General features: G+C 36.5%; 1 protein-coding gene across 2 annotated transcripts in view; it reads left to right on the plus strand.

The window, feature by feature from the left end:
• The window catches only part of ZDHHC2 (zinc finger DHHC-type palmitoyltransferase 2), a 37,961-nt gene that overhangs the window by 10,833 nt on the left and 5,202 nt on the right, over positions 1 to 21,926 (plus strand). For both annotated transcript variants that reach the window (XM_059818258.1, XM_059818257.1), the window contains exons 3-12: positions 3,072 to 3,166; positions 6,395 to 6,515; positions 7,426 to 7,495; positions 9,077 to 9,109; positions 14,011 to 14,131; positions 14,862 to 14,994; positions 17,470 to 17,596; positions 17,773 to 17,865; positions 18,883 to 18,992; positions 19,445 to 19,522. In XM_059818258.1, coding sequence (XP_059674241.1) covers positions 3,072 to 3,166; positions 6,395 to 6,515; positions 7,426 to 7,495; positions 9,077 to 9,109; positions 14,011 to 14,131; positions 14,862 to 14,994; positions 17,470 to 17,596; positions 17,773 to 17,865; positions 18,883 to 18,992; positions 19,445 to 19,485 — 944 coding nt within the window. In that variant the 3' untranslated portion in view covers positions 19,486 to 19,522. The remainder of the gene's footprint in view (positions 1 to 3,071; positions 3,167 to 6,394; positions 6,516 to 7,425; positions 7,496 to 9,076; positions 9,110 to 14,010; positions 14,132 to 14,861; positions 14,995 to 17,469; positions 17,597 to 17,772; positions 17,866 to 18,882; positions 18,993 to 19,444; positions 19,523 to 21,926) is intronic.

Below are 21,926 nucleotides of genomic sequence, written 5' to 3' on the forward strand. Positions count from 1 at the left end.
TTGAGATGCAGTTCTAACCTGTTTTAAATAAGTGTATTTTTTTGTGTTCCTCAGCTCCTTTTATTATCCTGCTGTTCCTGAATATTGCTTTAGCCATTCCAAATAGAGATGAGAAAAATGAGAACTTTTTTCTCTTCTTGCCGGCTTTCTGAAGTGTCAACTAAAATAATCCTTACATTCTGTTTTTAAAATTTTGTATTCGTAACAAGGAAAGCTGTTGTAAAACCAGGACTTCTAAAGATGAGCAAGGTGTTTGTGCAGAGTGTGACATACTTAAATGCGAGGTGAATTTTTTTCTGCAGTCTCTTTTTAGCCACTGTCTTTGAAGAAACAGAAACCTTCAGATACGTAACCTTTTCAGAAGATAATAAAACTGCCTGATTAGCTGTCATCAGAGTTCCTGCTCTTTTAATGCTTTTTTAATACAGCACAACATGGAAGTGTAAAGCGTGGGGCTGTGGAGCTTTTGGAGGAGGGGGTTAGGGGTTAGGAGACAAACTGTATGCTTTTTACGTTTGTGTAATTTCAGCAGGTTTTAGTAAGTCGTTGGTGGCTCCTCACATAGAAAAAGTGCTTGCCAATTGATAAACATTTGCTTGAAAAACTTATTTCAGTTCAGTCATCTCTCCCCCCATATGAGTACATAAGCATATCTGCAAACTTCAGCACCTGCAGACTTTGAAATAATTTCAGGTTTTTTGCTGCTCCATAGTGTGTGTGGGGACACAAGTGAGTTGTTAGGCATTGTTCACAAAGCACATCAGAATTATTAGCAAAATGCATTGGGGAACATTAAATTTCCTTATTTTTAGCTGCTCAAAGCCTTGGCGAGCTTCAGCCGGTCAGGAGAAATTTACCCTGGCTGTACTTCTGCCCTAAGTGTTTTTGGTGTTGAAAACCAGGCAAATGGGGCTCAGCCCTGTTACAGGTTGCTGCAGATTTCCGGGCAATTCTAGCTATGCTAGCTACTTGTAAATGGGTTGCCTTCAAGAAAGGGATACGCCATTTGGGTTTTTTTTCACAAAAAGTGTAAAAAAGAAGGATTTCTGCCCAGGGAGCTGCAGACAGCTCTTCTTTTTCTGTCTCAAGGGAACTGAGGTTCTTATGTTGGACTCTCAACACCCACAGACCCAGTGGAGCAGCTGGGTAGCCCAGGGTCTCCATTGCAGTGCAGGGAAACTGATGGGCGGGTAACCTGGGAGAAGTGACCGGTCGGGACCTGGGCCAGGTTGGAGTACTGAGGTGCGAGAGCGAACAAGAAGAGCTGAAGTCTTGTGCAGACTTCAGAGGGGAAACATGGGATAATGTCTTCAGGCTAAAATTTTGTCTTCCTCTGTTAGTCTTTTTTTTAATGTATGAAGAAGGAATTTTCTTATCAATCGCAGTTACCATTATTCTCACAACAATAAAATACAGATGCAAATTAGTAAACACATAGTGTACAGAACTGATGTAACTTGCCCTACCTTGCCCTCACTTTATGCCATGAATATACTGTTGTTTAAAAGTACTGATTTTGTTTGAGTAAATCAGGTTATTTTGGAGTTGATAGAAATGTTCTGATAAAAATGTGGACTGTTCTTGCCAGATCCTTGTGCAATAACAAGATGGTCATTTAGTGTATTGTGCTTGATGTGGAGTCCAGTTCTATCACTTACTTACACTGATGAGATTTTTTTTTCAGTTTATAGACATGGCATATAGCTTTTTTCCCCTGTCATCCCAAAAGCTGCGTACAGTGTTGCTCCTCAGATTTTGTTAGCTTTTGTTTATTATTTTTTAACTGTCTGGTGAATAAGAGTAAATACTACTGTGTTGCTGCTTTTTTGGGTAAACAAACTTCAATACCAGAAACATTTATTCAGCATTACTTTTGAGGCAAAATTACAAAACAAGAACATGCTGGGCTGCTGTTCCTGCATTTATACACACCATCGTGCATGTGTTATGGAAAATTCTCTAGCACTGAATAGAATTACGTATATTAAAAACATGGGCTAACCATACGAGGGCAATATTTCAGATTGTATAGTGAAAGTACACAGGTTTCACTTTGTGATGTTTTTTGATGATCTTATGAATTTATGGAAGTTGTATAAAGACTATTTGACCATGTAGTTGCCATGTAACCTTGAGGTCTCTATCATCTGAGTTCATTTGTACAGCAGGGAAATAATATTTTTCACGGGTGCTGTCCTTTATTTGCTGCTTCTCTGCCCAAGGAAGAAAAATCCAGGGAAATACTCTTTCTTGTTCATTAGAGCAAGTTAATCAGGGGATACAAGTTTTGGATTTACTATTTACTGTAGTGAATTGCTTAGTACAGTGAGAGCTTTTAAATGGAAACACCTATCCATCCACGGCAGGCTCTTTGAAAAAGTTAGTGTTACCTTCTGTAGTCTAGTAAAACAACTCAGCATGGTAAATGTTGACTGGCATCTATTAAAAAAATCTAAGAGTAAGTGACTGGCTGTGAAGAATATAAAGTAGTGAATGAACATTTGAATTTAAAGAACCTGCAGGTTTTAAAAACCACCCTACTGTCCTCCGTTCTAAAAATCTAGCAAAACAAATTAACTAGTTATGGTTACTGTTTAGGTGTCATATGCATATCCACTCAAAGACTCCCCTCACTGTAGTCATTGTTTAGGTAGCTATACTTCCTTTTGGGGGGGTTTAGGGCTTTTGGTTTTTTGTCTGCTTTTTTCTTGTATGGCTAGCAGTCTCCCTACGTGGTTTATAAAGCTAAAAAGCAGAGACGCATCAGTTAAATAGGATTTAACAAATGCATAAAGGGAGAGTGCTTGCTAAATAATTATGGGGCTCTAATAGTCTATTAACCCTTCCCCTCACACTTTGGTAATACGTGTAGCCTGTATCATGACTTTCCCCACGCAGTCTGTAGTTGTCTCATGTAAAGTTGCAGTGCAGTATTTTTGTTGCAAAGCTTTTGCAGAGCCTGTGTATTTACATCTGTTAGAGTAACTATCTGTGATCCGTACAACATCTGTTTGTAAGTACTATAATATCACTGGTCTGTCTGTATTAATTCTGTTCCTTTTTGATTTTAGTTGTGTGCCTGGTTGCTTACCACATATTTTTCATGCTGTTCGTCTGGTCATATTGGAAAACAATCTTTACGCTACCAATGAATCCTTCAAAAGAAGTAAGATAAACTTAACTTTTGTTTCTGAAATAGCCTAGTCAAATGCCTGATTTTGTAGTATTTGAATAACTTAGACTCTGATCTCATGTAGTTTTACACTGCGTAGAAAAATACAGATGGTAGTTACAGCTTCTTAATAGGAGTAAGTCAGATTGCAAACAGCGTAATGACCAAGACAAAAAAAACTACACCTTCTCTAAGTTTTAAAGGTTTTTTAATAGGTTTCTAAAATTAGATATTTATGATATTAAGAAGAAAAAAACCTCTCCACTTGAAAAATATGAGTTATTTGAACTAGCAGCTTAAATCTTTGCATGGGAATATAGTACTTCTATGTGGGCAAAAAATGTATTTCCCTGTGTTTAAGATTTATATTGCCTGTCAGCATCTGTCTGTTGTCCTCTGAATTAAAGCTCCTTCCCCATCTGTTTTGGTATGAAGCAACTTGGGGGTTGTGGCATGAGCGCACAACAGGTAAGCTGATGCTGGGAAGCCACGGCTGGCTAAGCAGGAAGGGAACTACTATAGAACAGCTCCATGGAAAAGAGGTCTGAGTAAATATATACCCCAAGTCTAAGTCCAGCTAGTACGGAAGTGTTAAAGAAGAAGGATCCTGTTGTCTTGGAGAATATTAAGATACAAAACCATGTTCAGCATGATAATTGCTTTTAGTACAGTATTGGGGTTTTTTGTTATTTTAATTTCACATTCTTTCTAACATTAAAAAAACCCCAAAAACAAACAAAAAAACCCAACAGAAAACTCTCAGTAGCCTTGATGAAAATCCTCCCCATGCAGCTTGGTACAACCAGCGCAACTTTTTGGCCTCTTCCATCCTGTCTTTGTGCAGAAACCCCACAGTCCTCAGTAGGTGCTATGTTGCACAACCTCTGAGGTCAAGAGGAATCATGCTATGGCTGCTCTGGAGTTTGAAATATCCACAAAGCCAAGACGTATTTTGGCATGGACTCATAAGTCTAGCTCCGATAATTACCATGCCAACACAAAATAAATAGCTTGTGATTTCTACTGTGTGTTGTGCGAAGGTTCTTTTCTGAATAGTTTTCATTTGCTAATAAGATATGCAATTGTGTAAACAAGTAGATAATTCAGAGTAATTGGCATCTTCCTTGAATTTCACACTGCAGTCTTTACCACAGCTTGGGGCGGAGAGGAGTGAAATAAATTAAGAACCTATTTCATTTGATAATGGCATAGCAAAACATATGAATGTATATGGTGACAGTAGCGATAATTAGAAGGGTTTTCAAATCACTGGGCTGATGCCAATAAAAGACTTCCAAAACATTTTGACAAATCCTTAGTAATTATAGTGGGATTCCAAAGCCATCATACAATGCTACTGGAGAACTTCAAATGGGATATTAAATGTATTGAAGCTGGGTAATAGAAAGCAATGTGTGGTGTTTCTATGTTCTTTGAATTTACACAACGTTGCTGGCAGTAAGTGACATCTTTGTTGTTCCATGTCTTTTTCCTAATCTACTAGAGCAGTATTTTTAAAATTTAATTAGGGTATTTTGTAATGTTAAGTTACTGCTTGGCTTCCAGTTTCTAGGATAAAGTCTGTAAATGTAAAAGGATGTATTTTCAACTTAACTGGACTGACTTATCAGCTATAGCAAATACTCATTTGAAGACTGAAAAACAGATAAAGCTTTTGTATTTTGTTTTCATGAACACTGCAGCTGGTGCACACCACACAGCCTGTATATTTCTTTTTAAGCTTATTTCAACTTTTTACACGTATGAAAATCACTGAAGTTCCGGCTGCAGTTTCTCTTTAAGAGACATTGAGGGACTTCACTTACCTGTGTGCCATTCTGTACCTATGTGTACCAGCTATATATTAGCTTTGCATGAAGGTGGGAGAGAAGATAGTTTCCCAGGTAGGAAGGTTTTGTAGACTTAGGACTACTCTGAGGACGAATACAAAATGATGGAGCAATAGCTCTGTGTACATCAAACAGGAAGCATTTTAAAAAAAAAAAAAAGTATTCTGAACCAAGTTTCTGCAGTGAGAAATCCTATGTATTCCAATATAAATGAATTCAGGTGTGGGCAAGAGTGTATTCTTGCTAGGGAAAAAATGAAAGGTGACCTGAGAAACTTATGCTAAACAGTGAACCTCCAGCTTCTGCTGGCAGATTGTGAGCTTTGTCAGGAAGGTAGAGTGGTGCCTTCTCTATGGCGGTGAGAATAGGCTCCTAACTGTATGTTTCTGTCTGCTTTCCGAGTTTTAAATGCATCACTCTCATTTAGGAAAAAAATTAATGTTACTGTAATGACTTGCTTTTCTGTAGACATAAATGCTATGCAGAGGGCTTCTGTTTCTAGTACAGGTGAGAGGGGGCCACTCTTCTTGCCAAATACGGACTTCTTTTCAGAGGTGATATTGTATCCTATTTCTCTGGTAGAGATACTAAATACTTCAGCATCTGCCCATTTGTAGAAGCTACAGTAACAAAGCTGACTATGTTGCTGTGTTGCAGAGGACTTAAGAGTATGAGAAATTTGGACTACTTCATGTATACCATGCATCTCTCTCAGTAATTTTTACCCTCTCAGCTCTTACTACAGCAATGTTTTTTATTGACATTTTGGGCAGTTACATTTTGGGCAGGACAGTTCTCCTTTTATGCAGGAAGATGTTAAGACGTGGTTATTCTGTCATACAGGACACCCATCTCTTCCTTCTCTCAGCCAATCTGTGAAGTAAAAACACATCCTCACACCTGCATGAAGAGAACAGCAACTGTCCAGTGGCAAAGAATAAAAAGGAAAATGCGAGACACCAGAACAGAATACAGCTATCTTTTCTGCTGTCACTAGTAGTGTATTTTCTTTCAGTTAGACTGACATCCCTAGCTTATATTCTCTAGCTAATATTTAGTATTACAGAAGTAAATTAACTGACCTTTCAAGGGAATGGTGAGCTCTTGATCCTCGTCTTGAAGAGTGTTGCTTATTACTTCTGGAAGCATTCAGCATTGCATCAATACCGAATCAGAAATAATTTTAATTTTGTCTTCAGTTGCCATAAACTAAATTAGTGGTCTTAGGAACACTGGTTTATTTGCTGTAATACCTTGTATGTGCTGCTAATCCATCTTTATATAATGAATATTTATTTCTCTTTACATCTCTACAGATACTTATTTAACTTGAAATTTGCTAACATATCTTTGATTTTTAAAATTATTCCAGTTTCACCTATCATATTCAGACAAGGAATCCCTAGAGAGGGAGCCTAGAGGGGAATCCCAGCAAGAAGTCTTAAGACGGGCAGCCAAGGATCTTCCTATCTATACACGGACAATGTCTGGAGGTAAATAGGTGTTCAGGAGACCACCGAAGGCAGGTGTCTTGATGTACTACTAATTAAAAAAAAATTTCAAGGGTTTGGATTGTAGAGTAGAACTGCTTTTCATACTTCATAAAATAACAAAGTGACCCAAGAACTTAACTTTAACGTAGCTTTATGCAGCTACATTTATTCAGTGGATTGCCGGAAGGTAAATTGCTGCATACAATTTAGGATTTTAAAGTGGACTGACAATGCTAAACGTTTGCACACTGACATTAACAAATAGCTTGTAATACTAACAAACTGCAGAAGAGGCTATAGCAATCTTTAACTGCATAGATTTCTTCTTTCATAGGTTAAAAAAAAAATAAATTAATCATTATCTGCATGTCATGTATAGCTAGATAGATCACAGTAAGAAACTGTTACTGTTTTACTTGCTGGCTGTTCGGTTGCAAGAACAAAAGTTCTTCCCAAATACGAGTTAATCTGAACCTACTGATATTGTAAGTTTGTGAATGCTGGCTAGCTAAGCAAATCCGAGAGATAATCTCATATAATGAATTAAAGCTGGTAGAATAATAGCTTGACATAGCTATATTGTTGAACAGTCTCTAAAGGTTTTCCAGTCTAGTGAGGGTTTTGTGGGTTTTGTTGGTTGTTTTGCAGAGCTGAGGGGTTCGGAAGAAAAAACCCTGAGTAGCATGATTAGCAGAGATAGCAAAAACTGAGCTTTTTGGGTTCATTCTGCTCGAGTCAGCCTTGCAAATACTTAAAGAATGCTTCAATATTTGCAACTGCTTCTGATCATGCTGAAATGTTTTCCTGGGGGTTCTGCTGGGCTGAGCTGCTAGTATTTACTTTTGCGCAGACTTCAGGAATCAAATGTGTAACTGTACATTGAGATCTAATCTTGGAACTTTTTCTTTAGCAATCAGATACTGTGACAGATGCCATCTTGTTAAACCAGATCGTTGCCATCACTGTTCTGTATGCGACAAGTAAGAAAATATTTTAAATAAGTGGTTTTCTGAATTAATGGATTTTTTCCTTGACGCAGAAGCTTTTATTTTTTATGCGTAGATTTTTCAGGTTTAATATCTTAGGAGATATGCTTCCCCCCCCCCCTTTAGTTTTTTTTTTCAGATTTAGTTTTTATTTACTTATTTCTAAGGTAGTCTGTAACTTACTCTAATTCATTTGATGGCTTTCTTGATGCCAACATAGATTACATGGTTTTATACATTCTTTACATAATGGTTAAAAATTATGACTATTAATAAAGAACTTTCCTTAAGAATGTAACCAAAAATAGCTGATAAACAAAAATTTGCTTCTTTTGTTAGAATCTGAATAGAGATTACTACCCATCTCAATCTAATCATGATGTCACTTACACCTTATCTGAGGTAATAAACTTAATAACCTATTTTTCATTGGATAACTTGCAGGTTATTTTTATTTAAAGAAAGAAAAAAACAAGCATCCCCCATTTCTAACTGAAGTTGTAAAATGAAGTTTTTGTTTGTCTAACATAAAAGGAAGTTCACCTACATATTCCCCAGAAGTCTAATTGCGTTCTAATTTAATCTTTCTTTTGACTGTTCTCTCTGACCTTTTTCCAGTTAGCTTGGATGTCTGTGTGTTTCTCCACTCTTGCCCCCAGTGGTTTAAACTTCTAACTTTAAGAGAAGGGGCTTCCTCAAAGGTTTATTTATTCTTAGCTTTAAGGCTGTTCCAACTACTCTTCAGCTGATAATACATCAAACCTTCCAATGTGATTGTGAGGCAGAGAAGACTTTCCATTTTGTCCAGCAAAACGGCAGAGGCACTGGAAGAGTAACTGAGTTGAGGCAGAAAGAAGATATTGGTTGTGTTGTATGGGTTGGTGGTTGCAATGTAAGATGGGAACATTCTTGTGTCTGAGCAGGGTGGAGAAAAAGGGTGACCTATGTTATCCTGTGAAATGTGAGTGAAATTTGCATAATGCCATTAGTTAATTTATTTTGCAGAATACCTTAATTACCTTATCAAAATTCTCTTGCTTCAATTATATCTGATTTTCTTGTGCATGTTTTATTAATGGAGAGTGATTAATTGCAAAAGATGTTTGGCATTTTTCATACAAGGTAAGTTCTCAAAAACCTCATGTGCATCTGCATATATTTCTATAAAAGCAAATCATGTCCTTAGAAATATATTTAGTTGTATCACTAAGTATATAATAATTGAATTAGCCCAGTTTTTAAGGCTCTGTCAGAGAATAGACAATAGTTGAAAAACCTATTCAGAATGAGGAACAAAGCCTAAAGCTGAAGTTATAGATTGCATTTTCTTAAATCACTAAGCTCTTGACAGAACAAGCATTTTGAGTTTGTTACTACCTACAGTTTACTTGTAGGTAAACTGTATTATGTGTATTTAAATAGACATCTTTGTTAAATAGATTAGGTAACCAATAGTATATATGGGTAATTCTTAATCTGTATGTGAATAATTTAAGCCTGACATGTAACTGTGCTTTTGACTTTTGTTTTCTTTTGCCTTTTGTGATGCTTGGAATTCTGTTGGGTTTTTTTAAGATGCATTTTGAAAATGGATCATCATTGCCCTTGGTGAGTGACCTATTGGCTTTCTTTTCTTACTTCCTGATTTGGTAAAATAAACTCTTGAGGGGCCTGTTATGAAGGTGATGCTTCAGTATTCCTAGAGTTAGATGCTTATGTGAAGTTACGGGTCTTGCAGGACCACTGGAGTTACTTACTGTATGTCCTCTTTTCCTAGTTGTGAGATGTGGAAGGAAGTTCTTACATGATTTTTCTTAGACCTTTGAGTTAGGTAACTCTGTGTTTTTACAGTTAGGATGAGGTAGACTTCTGGTCAGTAAGTAATCTTCTTTTAAGAATTGCATCTTTTCTTCGTGGACTTTGAGTTTGAGTATTACTGTGGCTTAGTTGCATTGAATGATGAAATACTACCCTAGGTTAAAAACCAAAGGGAAGGGCTGTGCCTTGTTCCCCTTGCTGAAGCTCCCAGGACAGCTTGAGTGGGCTTGCTCGAAACAGCAAGTTAGCTCTCTTAGTTTTATGGGTTCTTTGTTTTCTTTCATTTTTTCTCTCCCTCCTACCCTCCCTCCTTTTGTTGCCATGTCAGCCTGCACAGTGGTTTAGTTTTCCTGTCTTTTCTCAGCAGCCCTTGGAACCAGCAGGTAGACAGGATGTGTAATTAATTTTATGTCATTTTGGCAGGTGTCTCACAGAAATAATTAAAGATAATTGTTTAGTAAGGTCCAAGTTAAGAGGATTGAGTGGTAGATGGCAATTCTTCACCACATGAAACCGACCAGAAAAGAAGAATCTCTTGTGTTGGAGAGACTGAATGGTAGATGGTTCTAAGCGGCTGGTTTGACCTTCTTAAATCAAATTCCTGGGCAGAGGAGACTGTCCTGGGGGAGGAAGGGGTGCTGGGCTCCTCCTGTTTGTCTTGGTCCTGCCTACAGCCTCTGACATAATGCAGTATGATTTAAGAATCTCCCCTTATTTTGCAGCTGCATGGTAAAGACAATTAAAAGAAATATTTAACAATATAGGGTAGAGTTACTTCCTACATATTTTTTTGCTGTAGGGATATCAGCATATGAAACTTGATGATGCTTAAGCAGTGTGCTTCTTAAAAAAAAAAAAAAAAAAACAAAAAAAAACCAAAAAACAAACCAACAAACACACACACAAAAAAAACCCCAACCACCAAACAAAACACAGATAAAGCCATTGAATGTGGAACAAATTTCTTATAAGAAAAAAGGCTGTTTCCTTTTTTCAGTCTTCTTATAGCTGTCTTGTAGAAAGCTGTACGAAAAACAGCTGTCAGGCTAATCCTGACAAAATGTCAATGAAAATTTTCAATATTACTACTATTATTCAGTATTATACACACTTCTCATAAGCTTTATGGTCTGTTTGGGATTTTTTGAGTTGTCCTGCCTTAGGATAGTACATGAAAATGTCCTTCATGTAAATGTCAATTTCAGAATAAAAATCCAGTGCATCAAAAAACAAATCATAAACAGAGCACTTAAGTGTTGTGTAAAGGGGCAGTGAAGTGGTATTTCACTAGGGCATAGACTTCTTGAAAAATAAACTCCATTTTCCTCTCAGTAGCATTTGCTTGTTTTACCTGTTTGCAGATTCTTTGTATCCAAACAACATAAGTATACCCAGTTTGAGAGAGTATTTACATTGCTCACTGTTCTTAATCTAATAAGCAGTGGGTGAAAAAAGAAAAAAAATGGAAATGGAGAAGGTACTCAAAAGACGTATAATGCTTCTTGATGGAGAATTTTTCCTTTGGTACTCCAAGTAACAGAAATGCACTAGAAAAAAAGGTATTGTCTTGCTTTGTTTTTCCTCATTTGAGTGGATGTCCACAGTTCTTTGCTCGCCCTGAAAAAAATACCTATGTGGAAGTGACCAGAGAGTTTTGAAATATTCCACAGATGCTGATCAAACTATAGTTTCATTTAAAGACCCGTGTTCAAGGCTTCTTTGGGAAATATATGGCTGTTTTGCCAACAAAAGTAAGTGCAAATCAGTATAATGGGAGGGTTTTAGCCCCCCTGAAAACATCATTACGTCCTGCTTTGCTTTTCGTGTTGGCGTTTTTTGGTGGGAGCAAGTTCGGTGGGAAAGAGGGGGCAAAGAACCCATGTGATGCTTAGGGAGAGCAGGGAAACAGTAATGGGAATTACCGTTTTAAAATTCTGCTAGGAGAAGGATTTCTGTGGAGAGAAGAGGTGAAAATAACCTAGGGAAAGTAAGATGAAGCATTTGGAAGGCAGGGGTAGTAAGATGGTAGTCATGTCCTAGCCCCAGGTCAGCTGTCTTCTGCTTTTTGGGAGGCTTTATTTTGTCCATCACTCCTACGCTAGTGAAAGTGCTGTGATAAATGGAAATACTTAATGCTAATTGCCCTCTAACTACTCTAAAAGGTTTAAGTGATGCAGAAATAAAAGCATTAGTGATTTCTATGCTAGTGCTGCTGCTACTTACACTATATATAGGTGGAGCTGCAGGCAGGAATGCGATGGCTTGAAGCATCACCAAAAATATAATTTCTATAAAACAACTCCAATACTAACCTGGTGCATTAGGAACACCTTAGGAATCCTTGGAAACATCTCTCCTTTGTCTCTCGAGTCATCTGAAAATAATTTAGCATCTCCTTAATTCTGTGACGCTTTTTGTTAACTGAGTTGCACCACCTTCAGTGCCTTGTAAGTTATTTTTTTTGCCTGGCATTTTCAGTAAACTCTTGAGACAGAAAGGATATCTCTTTTTGTACTTCAAAATTAAGTGTTTTAAATGTTACCTGTAATAGAAATTGTTAATCTGGACTGTTTTTCTGTATGAATGTTTCACTGCAATAGCACACCATTATTTAGCCAGTTGTCGGTACATTTATTAGTTTTAATTTTCCTCAAAAATGTTAGACTTCAAATCTAACCACCATTCATGGGTTTTATGATTTTGATACTACATGTTCAAACAGTACAATTACAAAACCTTGGTGTTTACTTTCTCTTCAATCTTCTGATGAACTGTTCTCTTACAGTAAGAACTCCTCAGTCTGGGGCTTTGTCAAAATTGAAGGGAACAGAATAATTTATGAGAGTTTATTTTAATGTGTGTACTGTATGCAGTAGTGCAAAAGAACAAGAAGAAAGAAATCTTGTCTTTCATTCAAGAAATTTCATCATTTGGGAATAACATTTCACTCGATATTTCTTTTCTCACACTACACAGTGTCATAAAGTAAAAACTGTCCTAAAATAAATACCATGAAGGGAAAATAGGGTTATCACAGAAACCTTGAATCTGAATTGCTTGCAGTTTATCATGGAATTGCTTACTTTGACATATTTCATGAAAAAGAACACTTCACTGTGGAGAATTGTGAATTTACTTTCCAATAAGAATCATGATGAACTTAGAAACATACCTTCTGGGTTTTTTAATTAGAACAATCTGTTGTGAGTCCTTCTTAACTGTAGTCAATACAGATGCTTAGCTATTGCTGCATGTTTAAATGGCGATGCAAAATGTAATGTTTAGCCAAGATGGCATGTTTTGTAAAAACAAAACCAGTAACAAAACAAAGAAACCCCCTATCCACCCTGAGGGTGGATAACAGTAGTGTACAGTGAAAGTTTATTTGCTATTTTAAGATTTTACCCTATTCTGATTACCATGTATCCTGCTATTACCATCACTCTCTCCCTAAAGAAGAGAATAGTTGCAATAACTTGTCCTGCGCTTCTAGAAGCTAAAGTTGAGACTCACCACGCCTTCTTTTTTTTTGAGAATAATTTTTCAACATAGAAGTGCATTCATTGATGTAGTCTGCTCTTAATCAGCTGATCTTTCTGACAGCAATAGTAATTAGTTAAAGAAGGTGTATATGCAATTTTTTTTTTTCTCTCACATGGAGAGTTATGTCCAAGTTAGCAGTGCAGTGATAACTTTGGTTAGCTTCTTAACGCAACCAAATAAAAGAAAGAGGAAGCTGTTTACCAATAAACTGTCTCTGGACTTCAGTCCAATATTTTCCATTTGGTGGATGTAATATCATTACATGTTTAATAGCGCTCTAAAATTCATAATACTTAATATATTGCCTCTAATGGGAAGCTGCTGTGGTACTAAATGTACCCTCATCATGTCTCTCTGATGATAGGGTATACTAGTTGCTCATTATCATGTGTAAATTCTTTAAAAAATGGGAAACAGGTGAACTTGAAGCCCAGGAGTAAAAATGATAAAGTGAGACTTATTTTAACATTTGGATGTGTATTTACATGTTCCTAATCTCTTTTGTCATGTTGTCACTGATACGGAATATTTTCTGTTTATTCAACAGTAGTGTTTCATTATTTTATATAAATGTAAATATTTTTAGGAACCTCCTATGAATACTCTTAAGTTTGAGAATCTTACTAAGAAGTTTTAGTATGTAGTATGGTTAATGAAGGAGGATGTGGATTAAATTTGTTCTCAGAAAATTCAGTCAAGATTCAAATTCTTGGCTTCTGACTGTCTCGGTTTTTATGTGTGGTGTGCCTAATGGTAAAACATGGATACTTAAACTTACCTACAAACTAAAAAGTAACTGTAACTGCAGTCACATTTACAGCAGATGTGCTGGGAACAGATTTCATACCATAAGTGAAAATTCACTTTCAGTAAGCTGTTGAAAGTGGTATTACCTGGTAAAGTTCTTTGGGTTTTTTGTGCTGGTGGTGGTGGTGTTTTGTTTTTGTTTAGAATTACTACACTAGTTTGGGAGTTGAAGCTGAACACATTTCAGTAGCTTGGGGCACCAGAGATAGGAAGCAAAACTTGGTCTACATGCTGGAACTAACTTTTTTAGAGTAAATAAATTTAATTTTAAATTGGATGAAAGCAAAGAAAATAACCTTCATTACATTCCATTTTTACTTCTACCTTATTTTTGTTATCAGGGTGAACAACTGTGTAGGATTCTCCAATTACAAGTTTTTTCTTCTCTTCTTGGCTTACTCACTACTGTATTGCCTTTTCATTGCTGCCACAGATTTACAGTATTTTATCAAGTTTTGGACAGTAAGTACCCTAATCTACATACCATCTTTAAGCATGTGAAGTCACCACTGTGTGAGAAGTCTAAGATTCCAAGGCATTACATTGTAATCTAGTATCTCCTAATTGAGGTACAAAAGTTCATCTAATAATTATAGCCCTCTATTTTTTTCTGTTTATCATAGTTTATGAAATGTCACTTATTTCTTCATTATTTTGAAGCTGCGTAGAACAAGTATGCAATTATTTAGAAAATATTTTACAAGGGAATTTATATTATAGATAGGTTTTGTTAACTTCCTTTAATGCTATGCTATGAAAAAGGTTCAGAGAAATTTTCTGGTATTTTAGTTATGATTATCTGGGTTCACAGCTTAGGATATTACCCTCTTAGATTTGCAATATTTATGCTATAATATAAGTATTCTGAAAAAGCTGCTTAAACAAGACAATTTTTGTAAAGGTAAATTACTGTTCACTAAAAGACACTTCAAAATTCAGATCCAAATTTTGGATTCTTGTTGTCAGTATTTATACTTTCTCAAGAAAGGGCCCATTTCTCTAACTTAGATGGTGTCAGCAACCTAATTGCATGGCCGCCTGTACATAGGTGTGTTTAACTCATTTATTCAGACTCTTGTGTGGTACGTTTGTGTCTGCACTGAATTTGATTTGGCTGAATAGAGGTTTATTAATAATTAAATTAAACAGCTATTTCCCCAATTCTAACAGCATAATTTTTTTTTATTTTTAGAATGGCCTTCCTGATACTCAAGCCAAGTTCCACATCATGTTTTTATTCTTTGCTGCAGCTATGTTTTCTGTCAGTCTGTCTTCTCTCTTTGGGTATCACTGTTGGCTTGTTAGCAAGAATAAGTCTACATTAGGTAAGTAGATTTAATGCCTCTGTGTTTGGCAGCAAAAAATAAATAATAGATGTATATTATATGTGTGGGGGTAATAGAAAAAGTGGGCAATCCCCTGCAGGTTCCTTGGATCCTGCTTAGAAGTGCCTGGGTCTGGCAATGTTCAGTACTGATTCTCCAGTTCTGCTGCTCCCCAGAAATTCTGACTCTTTTCCCCTTGCCCCAAGGGGCCAAGCTATTAATTTATCCTCTTCCTCCCAATTCCTCCCATCCACAGCTTGTTAACAGAAACTGAGTAAACTAAAAAAAAATAAAATTGAGATCACTTTGTAATAAATGTTAGACACACTAATGCATGCTCGCACAAGTGCTTCTTGTTTGGCGTTCCCAGCCCCCAGGTCAGAGTCCTCTGATGTGGTGTCTCAGTCAGGGCAGTGGCTCCAGTGCTTCTTTCCCGCCCTTGCCCCCTGCAGAACCAAAGTTCCTCTGTTCAATTCAGCTACAATTTTGTTTAAAAGTTCTGAAAGGCATACTTATTAATTCCAAAACTCAGCCTGTACTGGAGGCAAGGAGAGAGAAAAAAAAAAAAAAGGAGGGCAGGCTGGTTGTGGCCCTAGCGCTGTTAGTTTTCATCAACAAGAATGAGCACAAAGAGCCAATGTCAGAGAATGATCTGATACAGAAGAACCCACTTTAGGGCAGTGCTGCTATATTTAGTAGTAAATGAACACGGAGATCTGAAAGGCGGTTTCACAGTTGTGAGTCCTGTCTACCTGCAGAGAAAGGACTCTGTGTTATGAGTTAATGTTAAAGACCTCAAAGAAGATGGCCTGTGCCTCTACTATGGAGTGTATGTATAACTGCATTGAATATCAGTGTTAAACCAGGATTTCCCAGTACTTGGGTGCATGTTTGGTTTACATTTGTAACCATGTCTGGTTACAAATACTAAAAAAAAATAAAAAATAAAAGGAGCTGCAGAGGATTTGAGTGCCTGTTCTATGCTATATCCTGGACTGTAATGATACCAATTCGCAATATATTCATGAAAGTTTCTAAATCTCTAAATGCTTTTCTGTTGATATAAGCTGAATTAGAGTAAGCCAATTAATTGATCTGTTTTTTCCAGTTCTCTTGGGATTTACTAGTATAGAGATAATTAATGGAAAACTTTTAATATATATCATTGGAAGAAAGCTTGTTTACTTCAAGATTTCTCTAGGGTTTGTGGGTTTCTTCAGTATTCTGAAAAATCATCTACTTTGAAATTGCTATCAGAAAAAAATTGTTCAATCTAGTTATAAGTGGAGGAAAGTTTTATTAATGATGCTTAAATGAATGGAAGTAATAAAGTATTCTATTTATAAACTGTTCTTATCATTTTAGTGCAAAAAAAAAAAAATGTTCAAAGGTAACCATAATGCAGTACACTTCTAATTCAAAATTTCATGTTTTTAAAACAAATTGAATTCCATGCAGGTAATATACCATGTTTTCTGTACACTTAAGCTATTCAAAAAAATCAGTTTGTCTCTTCCTTCCCATTTTACTTTGGGAAATTTCTTGATATGTGAAACCCTGAACATGCAATAGTTTGGTAATGAAGCCATGACAGCTTTAAGTGTGATTGTGCTTAAAACATCTTGGGAGCTGGTTTCCTAGCCTAACATGGGCATCTAAAAGGGTATTCTATTTTCCCTTTCCCCCTTCTTTAAAACACCTTGTAACTAATGCATACGACATGTTGAAGGTCATTTCCAGCAGTTCATAGCTAAGGATTTACTGCAGAAGGACGATCTCTGCATGGTTCCAGCATGGTTTGTGTGAGCCATACTGTCAGGACATCAGTTCATAATTTGCCTACTATATATAGCCAATTAAGAGAATTAAATGGCTATCAGTCACTTGGTGGAAAGTGAATGAGTTTTCTGCTTCAGGCACTTTGCAACATTTGAAGCTATATTTAGCTCTCTTCTCCAGAAATTTAGGTTGGACATCCATGGGGAATAATCTGGGTCTACGAGTAAAGTGCTTTCTTTATGCAGCTGTAAAAAGACACGGTATTTTCATACCCCAGGGTCTGAAAAGCTAGTCTTAGGTGAAGCTTTTCTTCTTTTCCATTACTTTTTTCTGTAGTAAACCCTTTGTTTAGGTTTTTCATTCTTGAAGAGTCTCTGTGGTATAGTCACATGCTGAAATCTTCATATATCATACCACACCTTCTTAAAAAGGGAGTTCCTCACTCTTCCTTGCCTTGATTAGGGAGGAGGGTGAAGGAGACTTCAACCCTTCCTCAGCCATAGGACTTTGTCTGCATGCACAGTGACTGTGTAGCACTGACTTGGGCTTTTATGAGTGGACTAGCTTTCTCACTCATTTGGGCAGTACAGCCTTTCCTCTTGGATGTTGGTATCATCAGTGCAATTGCCTGAATACCGGTGTGAAACTTAAACATGCTATCTTGCAAAGAGATCTCATTAATTTTTTTCTTTTAAGAGGTATTCAGAGCTCCCATATTTCGTCATAGAACGGACAAGAATGGCTTTAGCTTGGGCTTCAGCAAAAACCTAAGGCAGGTGTTTGGTGATGAGAAGAAATACTGGTTGCTGCCTGTGTTTTCAAGGTATGCTCAGTTTTTAATGCTTCATTTGTTGAAACTGTTTAATAATCAGGATCCACAGGGTTTGGGGGAGTGGTTAGTTTTTTGAAATAAGATACAGTAATATTCACTTTAGTAAAATCAGTTCTTTGAAGTTTGGGAGTTTTTTGCATGTATGACACTAATTCTGAATTTTTCAGTCTAGGGGATGGTTGCTCCTTCCCAACTTGCCTTGTTAATCAGGATCCTGAGCAAGCTTCCACACCTGGTGGTCTTAATTCAACATCCAAAAAGTAATATGCTTTTTGTTACTCATTTCAAATAGTTGATACTCTATTTTTTCCTGTGCACATATAAATAGAATCATGTATAAGATACTTAAAAGTGGTAAGCAAATTAAGAGTATCCCATTAATAAATACAGGTCAGATTTTAAACAGCTGAGCTGTAATTCACCTAATCCTCAGACTTACATTTAAATTTATGGAAGGTTAGTCGGTCTGCTTGTGATACAGATGCATTACCTTGCAAGGCTTTTGGGGGAGGCCTGCTTCTTCCTATCTGGTGAAAGATGCTTTGCATAAGGGAATCCCAGGTCTCAGCACCTGTGCCAAAGCCCAGGAAGCTGCATATTAAATGCACATGTTTTGTTTCTGCTGATAATAGGACAGATTTTCTTAATTCTTACCCTTCACGGACGTGACATCTTTAAAGTTTGATATGTATGCAGATGCTGTTTAAACTAAACAAATACAATAGCTTAATATTTCATACTGTAACTTTTTTACAACATTTATGTAGAAGAGTGTGGTAAGTATAGTAGGCTTGAATATGTGACTAAGAAATTATAATGGAATCGTATTGACAATCTTTTATTCATAAAAGAAGTAAGTTACGGTTCAGCTAGCTGTTTATTGACTTTTTAAATGTTACCCCAGTGATCCATAGCTTATATTAGGCGAGAGATTTTGGAGATATTCTCTCCACTATTTATCGTGTCAGGTTTGTTGTAGTGGGAGAGAATATGGATAGAGTGCATTTGGAACTGAAGTCTATATTAATATAGAATAGTTGTCAAAGAAAAAAATCAGAATGTTTCCCTGTTCTGTGCTAGGGAGTTGCTTTTTAGATTGCACTTGCATCTGTGACAGCTACAAGGTAATGTATGTAATGATAAAAGTGTAGCGATTCATCAGAAGAGAAGTAAGGTAAGGTAGGGAAAATGCTGCGTACAAAAACCTGCTTGTAATATGTGGTAAGATAATGAAAAATTATTGCAGTTTACTGATGTTCTTTTTATTGGCATTGCAGTGAGAACCACCTGTTTCCTGCAAAGCCGTTGCGTGATTCCCAGAGCCACCTTCTTACGGATACACTGTCTTGGTCAGAAACTAGTGCAAAGGCTGAAAAGGGCAAAGTTGGTAAGGAATTGATTGATGCTGCAATGATTCAATTTGTAATAAACTAGTTTTGTAGGATATAGTGTAAAAATGACCAAGGTAATTTGGTTTGTATTCATGAGCCAAAATTTTTGAAGCTTATTTTAAATGAACGTTTGTAGGAGGTTCCATGTATCAAGCTGCTGTTTCCTTCCCGGTTAAACCTGACCAAGAGCTACTGAGAACGCTAACGCTATAGGTGCTAATTATCTTTTATGCTGAGCCTGATAATTCTTTTGGCAACAGATTGCTTATACCAGAATATGATAACATCTTGTTGCAAATAGTGAAAAGCCATGTAATGGACACAGGACAGGAATAGACTTGGTAATAGTAGAATGACATTAAGATGGATTGTTAATTAAAGGTTGTATTATTTGCTAAAATAGGCATGAGACCTTTTCCGGTGGAAATAGCATTTTTTGTCTTTAAAGGTATGAGCAATCCTGCATTAACCATGGAAAATGAAACCTAATTTCCGTTAAAAGAAACATCTGAATATATAAGGAAAGGTATGTTAATATTCTCTGTACTTAATATATTATTCCTTATTACTTGAAGAATGTACAAAAGAAAATTACTAAAGCAATTCCTATCTGTTTTCTTTTCTTCAATTCAATTTTTTTTTACCACGAGTAGTAGCACATGAATTCATAGTTTTAAACTAAACCTGCTATTTCTTGATGTGTCATGTTTGCAAAATAATTTAACCTTTATACCCATTGCTTTTAGGTAGTATTCCAAAATAATATTATTATTATTATTCCCTTTCTTAGAAAGATAATGAAATTGTGACTATTCAAGCTGTCCAGCAAGTATTTGTAAAGCTAAATTTGAAAATGAAGTTAGTTCTTATCACTGAATACAAAGATCATAGGTTGGTCTGCTAAAGCAGGTGAAGGTCTATCAGATGATGAAGGAAAAAGATTTATTCTAATATGTAAGCTATTAGCAGCTTGTTCTTCTATGCCAGCTACTGAGCTGCATCCTATTTAATAATAAAAAAAGTGCTGCCTACTGAAGACAAAAGGTGTCCCTATGACTTCCTAAGCATTTAGTCGCCTATTGTCAAAAAAAGCTGAGACTTTTTTGATTTCTTGCATTGACATTTTGCAACATAGACTTCTCAGAAGGCAGGTTTGAGAAGCAGCTAGTAAATTCTGTTGTACATAAGAGGAGGAGACCTTAATAATTGGGGGGAATGAACACAATCAGTCATCATATTCACTTTAGTATTTGAAGATTTCTAACTCCACCAAAGCTGACGGAAATCAACTATTTCATATTTAAAGCTGGATAAAAAATTTTACTCCAACCCTAAGTATTTCAGCATACCAAATAATTTACGATTTTCCAACAACATTGGAGGAGTTATTCCAGCAAGGTCATTTCCATCTCTGCTAATGGAAGCACCCTTTCAGTCATCCTGAGAAAGTGTCTCAAGTGGATGTCCTCCATTTCTGTGTGACATGACTCGTGGACATGTTGTCACGGCTATCTAGTTGCTCTTGGTCACTCCTGGAGGAAGTGGAAGGCATGGAAAGCCATCAGAGAACTACAGTGATTGTTACTAGACCCATCAGGCACAGTATTGCACTGTGGAGGCAGATTATAAAAATGGTAGGTGTGCAGATACCAACAGGTGGCCTGTAGCTTGTACCAAAAAGGTCCCAAAAGTTCAGTTGGATTCATCAGAGAAATTAAAAAATTCTTGACCCTTACGTTTTGGCTTTGTGTTTAGTGATGAATGAATACACAGATGGTTCCAGATATAGGTACATCTGCGAACTTGATGGTGTGAATTGTTAAGGTGTTGAAAGTGTGGGTGTCAAATGAACAGAGTTAGACAAGCAAATGAAACTCAGATGGTATCTGCAATTTTGACTGCTCTATGTAGTGGGTTTTTTTAATAGAATTTAAACTATCTCGTCTAACCCTTCATACAAAATGTAAAATGCCATGCTTCTGCCCTGTTTAATCTATCAGTTGTTTCAACAAAACAACAGCTTCTGCAAAAGAATAAATTACTCAACTTCACTTAATTTCGCGTCTTTTACATGTCGTCACTGCTCAAGAATAAAGCACTGGAGACAGGCTTTAAAGAAACAGATTTTTTGGTGATGTTACAGAAATATCATTAAATGCACTAGTTTTGTCAGGTTGGAGTTATACTTTCAAAGGTCCTAACACTTTATTTACTTAAGGAATAATTTTTAAACTTTAATTTTTCTTTGAACAGTGTGTACATTTTATTGGAACTTTGTTATTCAATTTATTCTGAATGTCAAACATGGGCTGCGATTGTTCTCAAGATGCTGAAAGTGTTTAAGAAAGGGTTTTTTTCAAGCTGTTTAGCTTGATAAACATCTCATGCTCTTTTTTAGTTCTTTTTTTTTCCTTTTAGTCCAGTCAGGGAAAGTAACAATTAGATTTCTGTTTGTAGTCTGATTACCCAGCCCCCGATGTTTTGGGCTGGGGGGTGGGGATGGTGTTGTTTGGTGTTTTGTTTTGTTTTGTTTTTTCTTTTTGCGAGCATCCATTTAGAAGTGCAGTTTTTTAAAGACAGACCAGCTTCACAGGAGGTTATGTTCCAAACAGTGAGTGTAAAGCCACATAAAGGGATTCCTGGAAGTCAGTTTTGTCTCAGACCGATGCACGCACATCTCAAAAGGGCAGTAGCTAAGGACCGATAATTTCTCTGGCATGAGTGTTATTGCCGGTTTGATTGTACCCTTAGCTCTGTCTGAGATATTTCTATGTGGCACTTAAAAGACTTTCTGGAAATGTAACAGAAAAGCTAGGTTACTCTGTGTGTGTGTGTGTGTATATGTATGTATATCTATCTATCTATCTGACATACAGTTGCTGGAACAAGAGCCCTTATATAAAAATGTTTTAACAGTACTTTTTTTTTTG

This window comes from Gavia stellata, chromosome 5 (genome assembly GCF_030936135.1).
Source record: "Gavia stellata isolate bGavSte3 chromosome 5, bGavSte3.hap2, whole genome shotgun sequence".
In the NCBI taxonomy this organism is placed as follows: domain Eukaryota; kingdom Metazoa; phylum Chordata; class Aves; order Gaviiformes; family Gaviidae; genus Gavia; species Gavia stellata.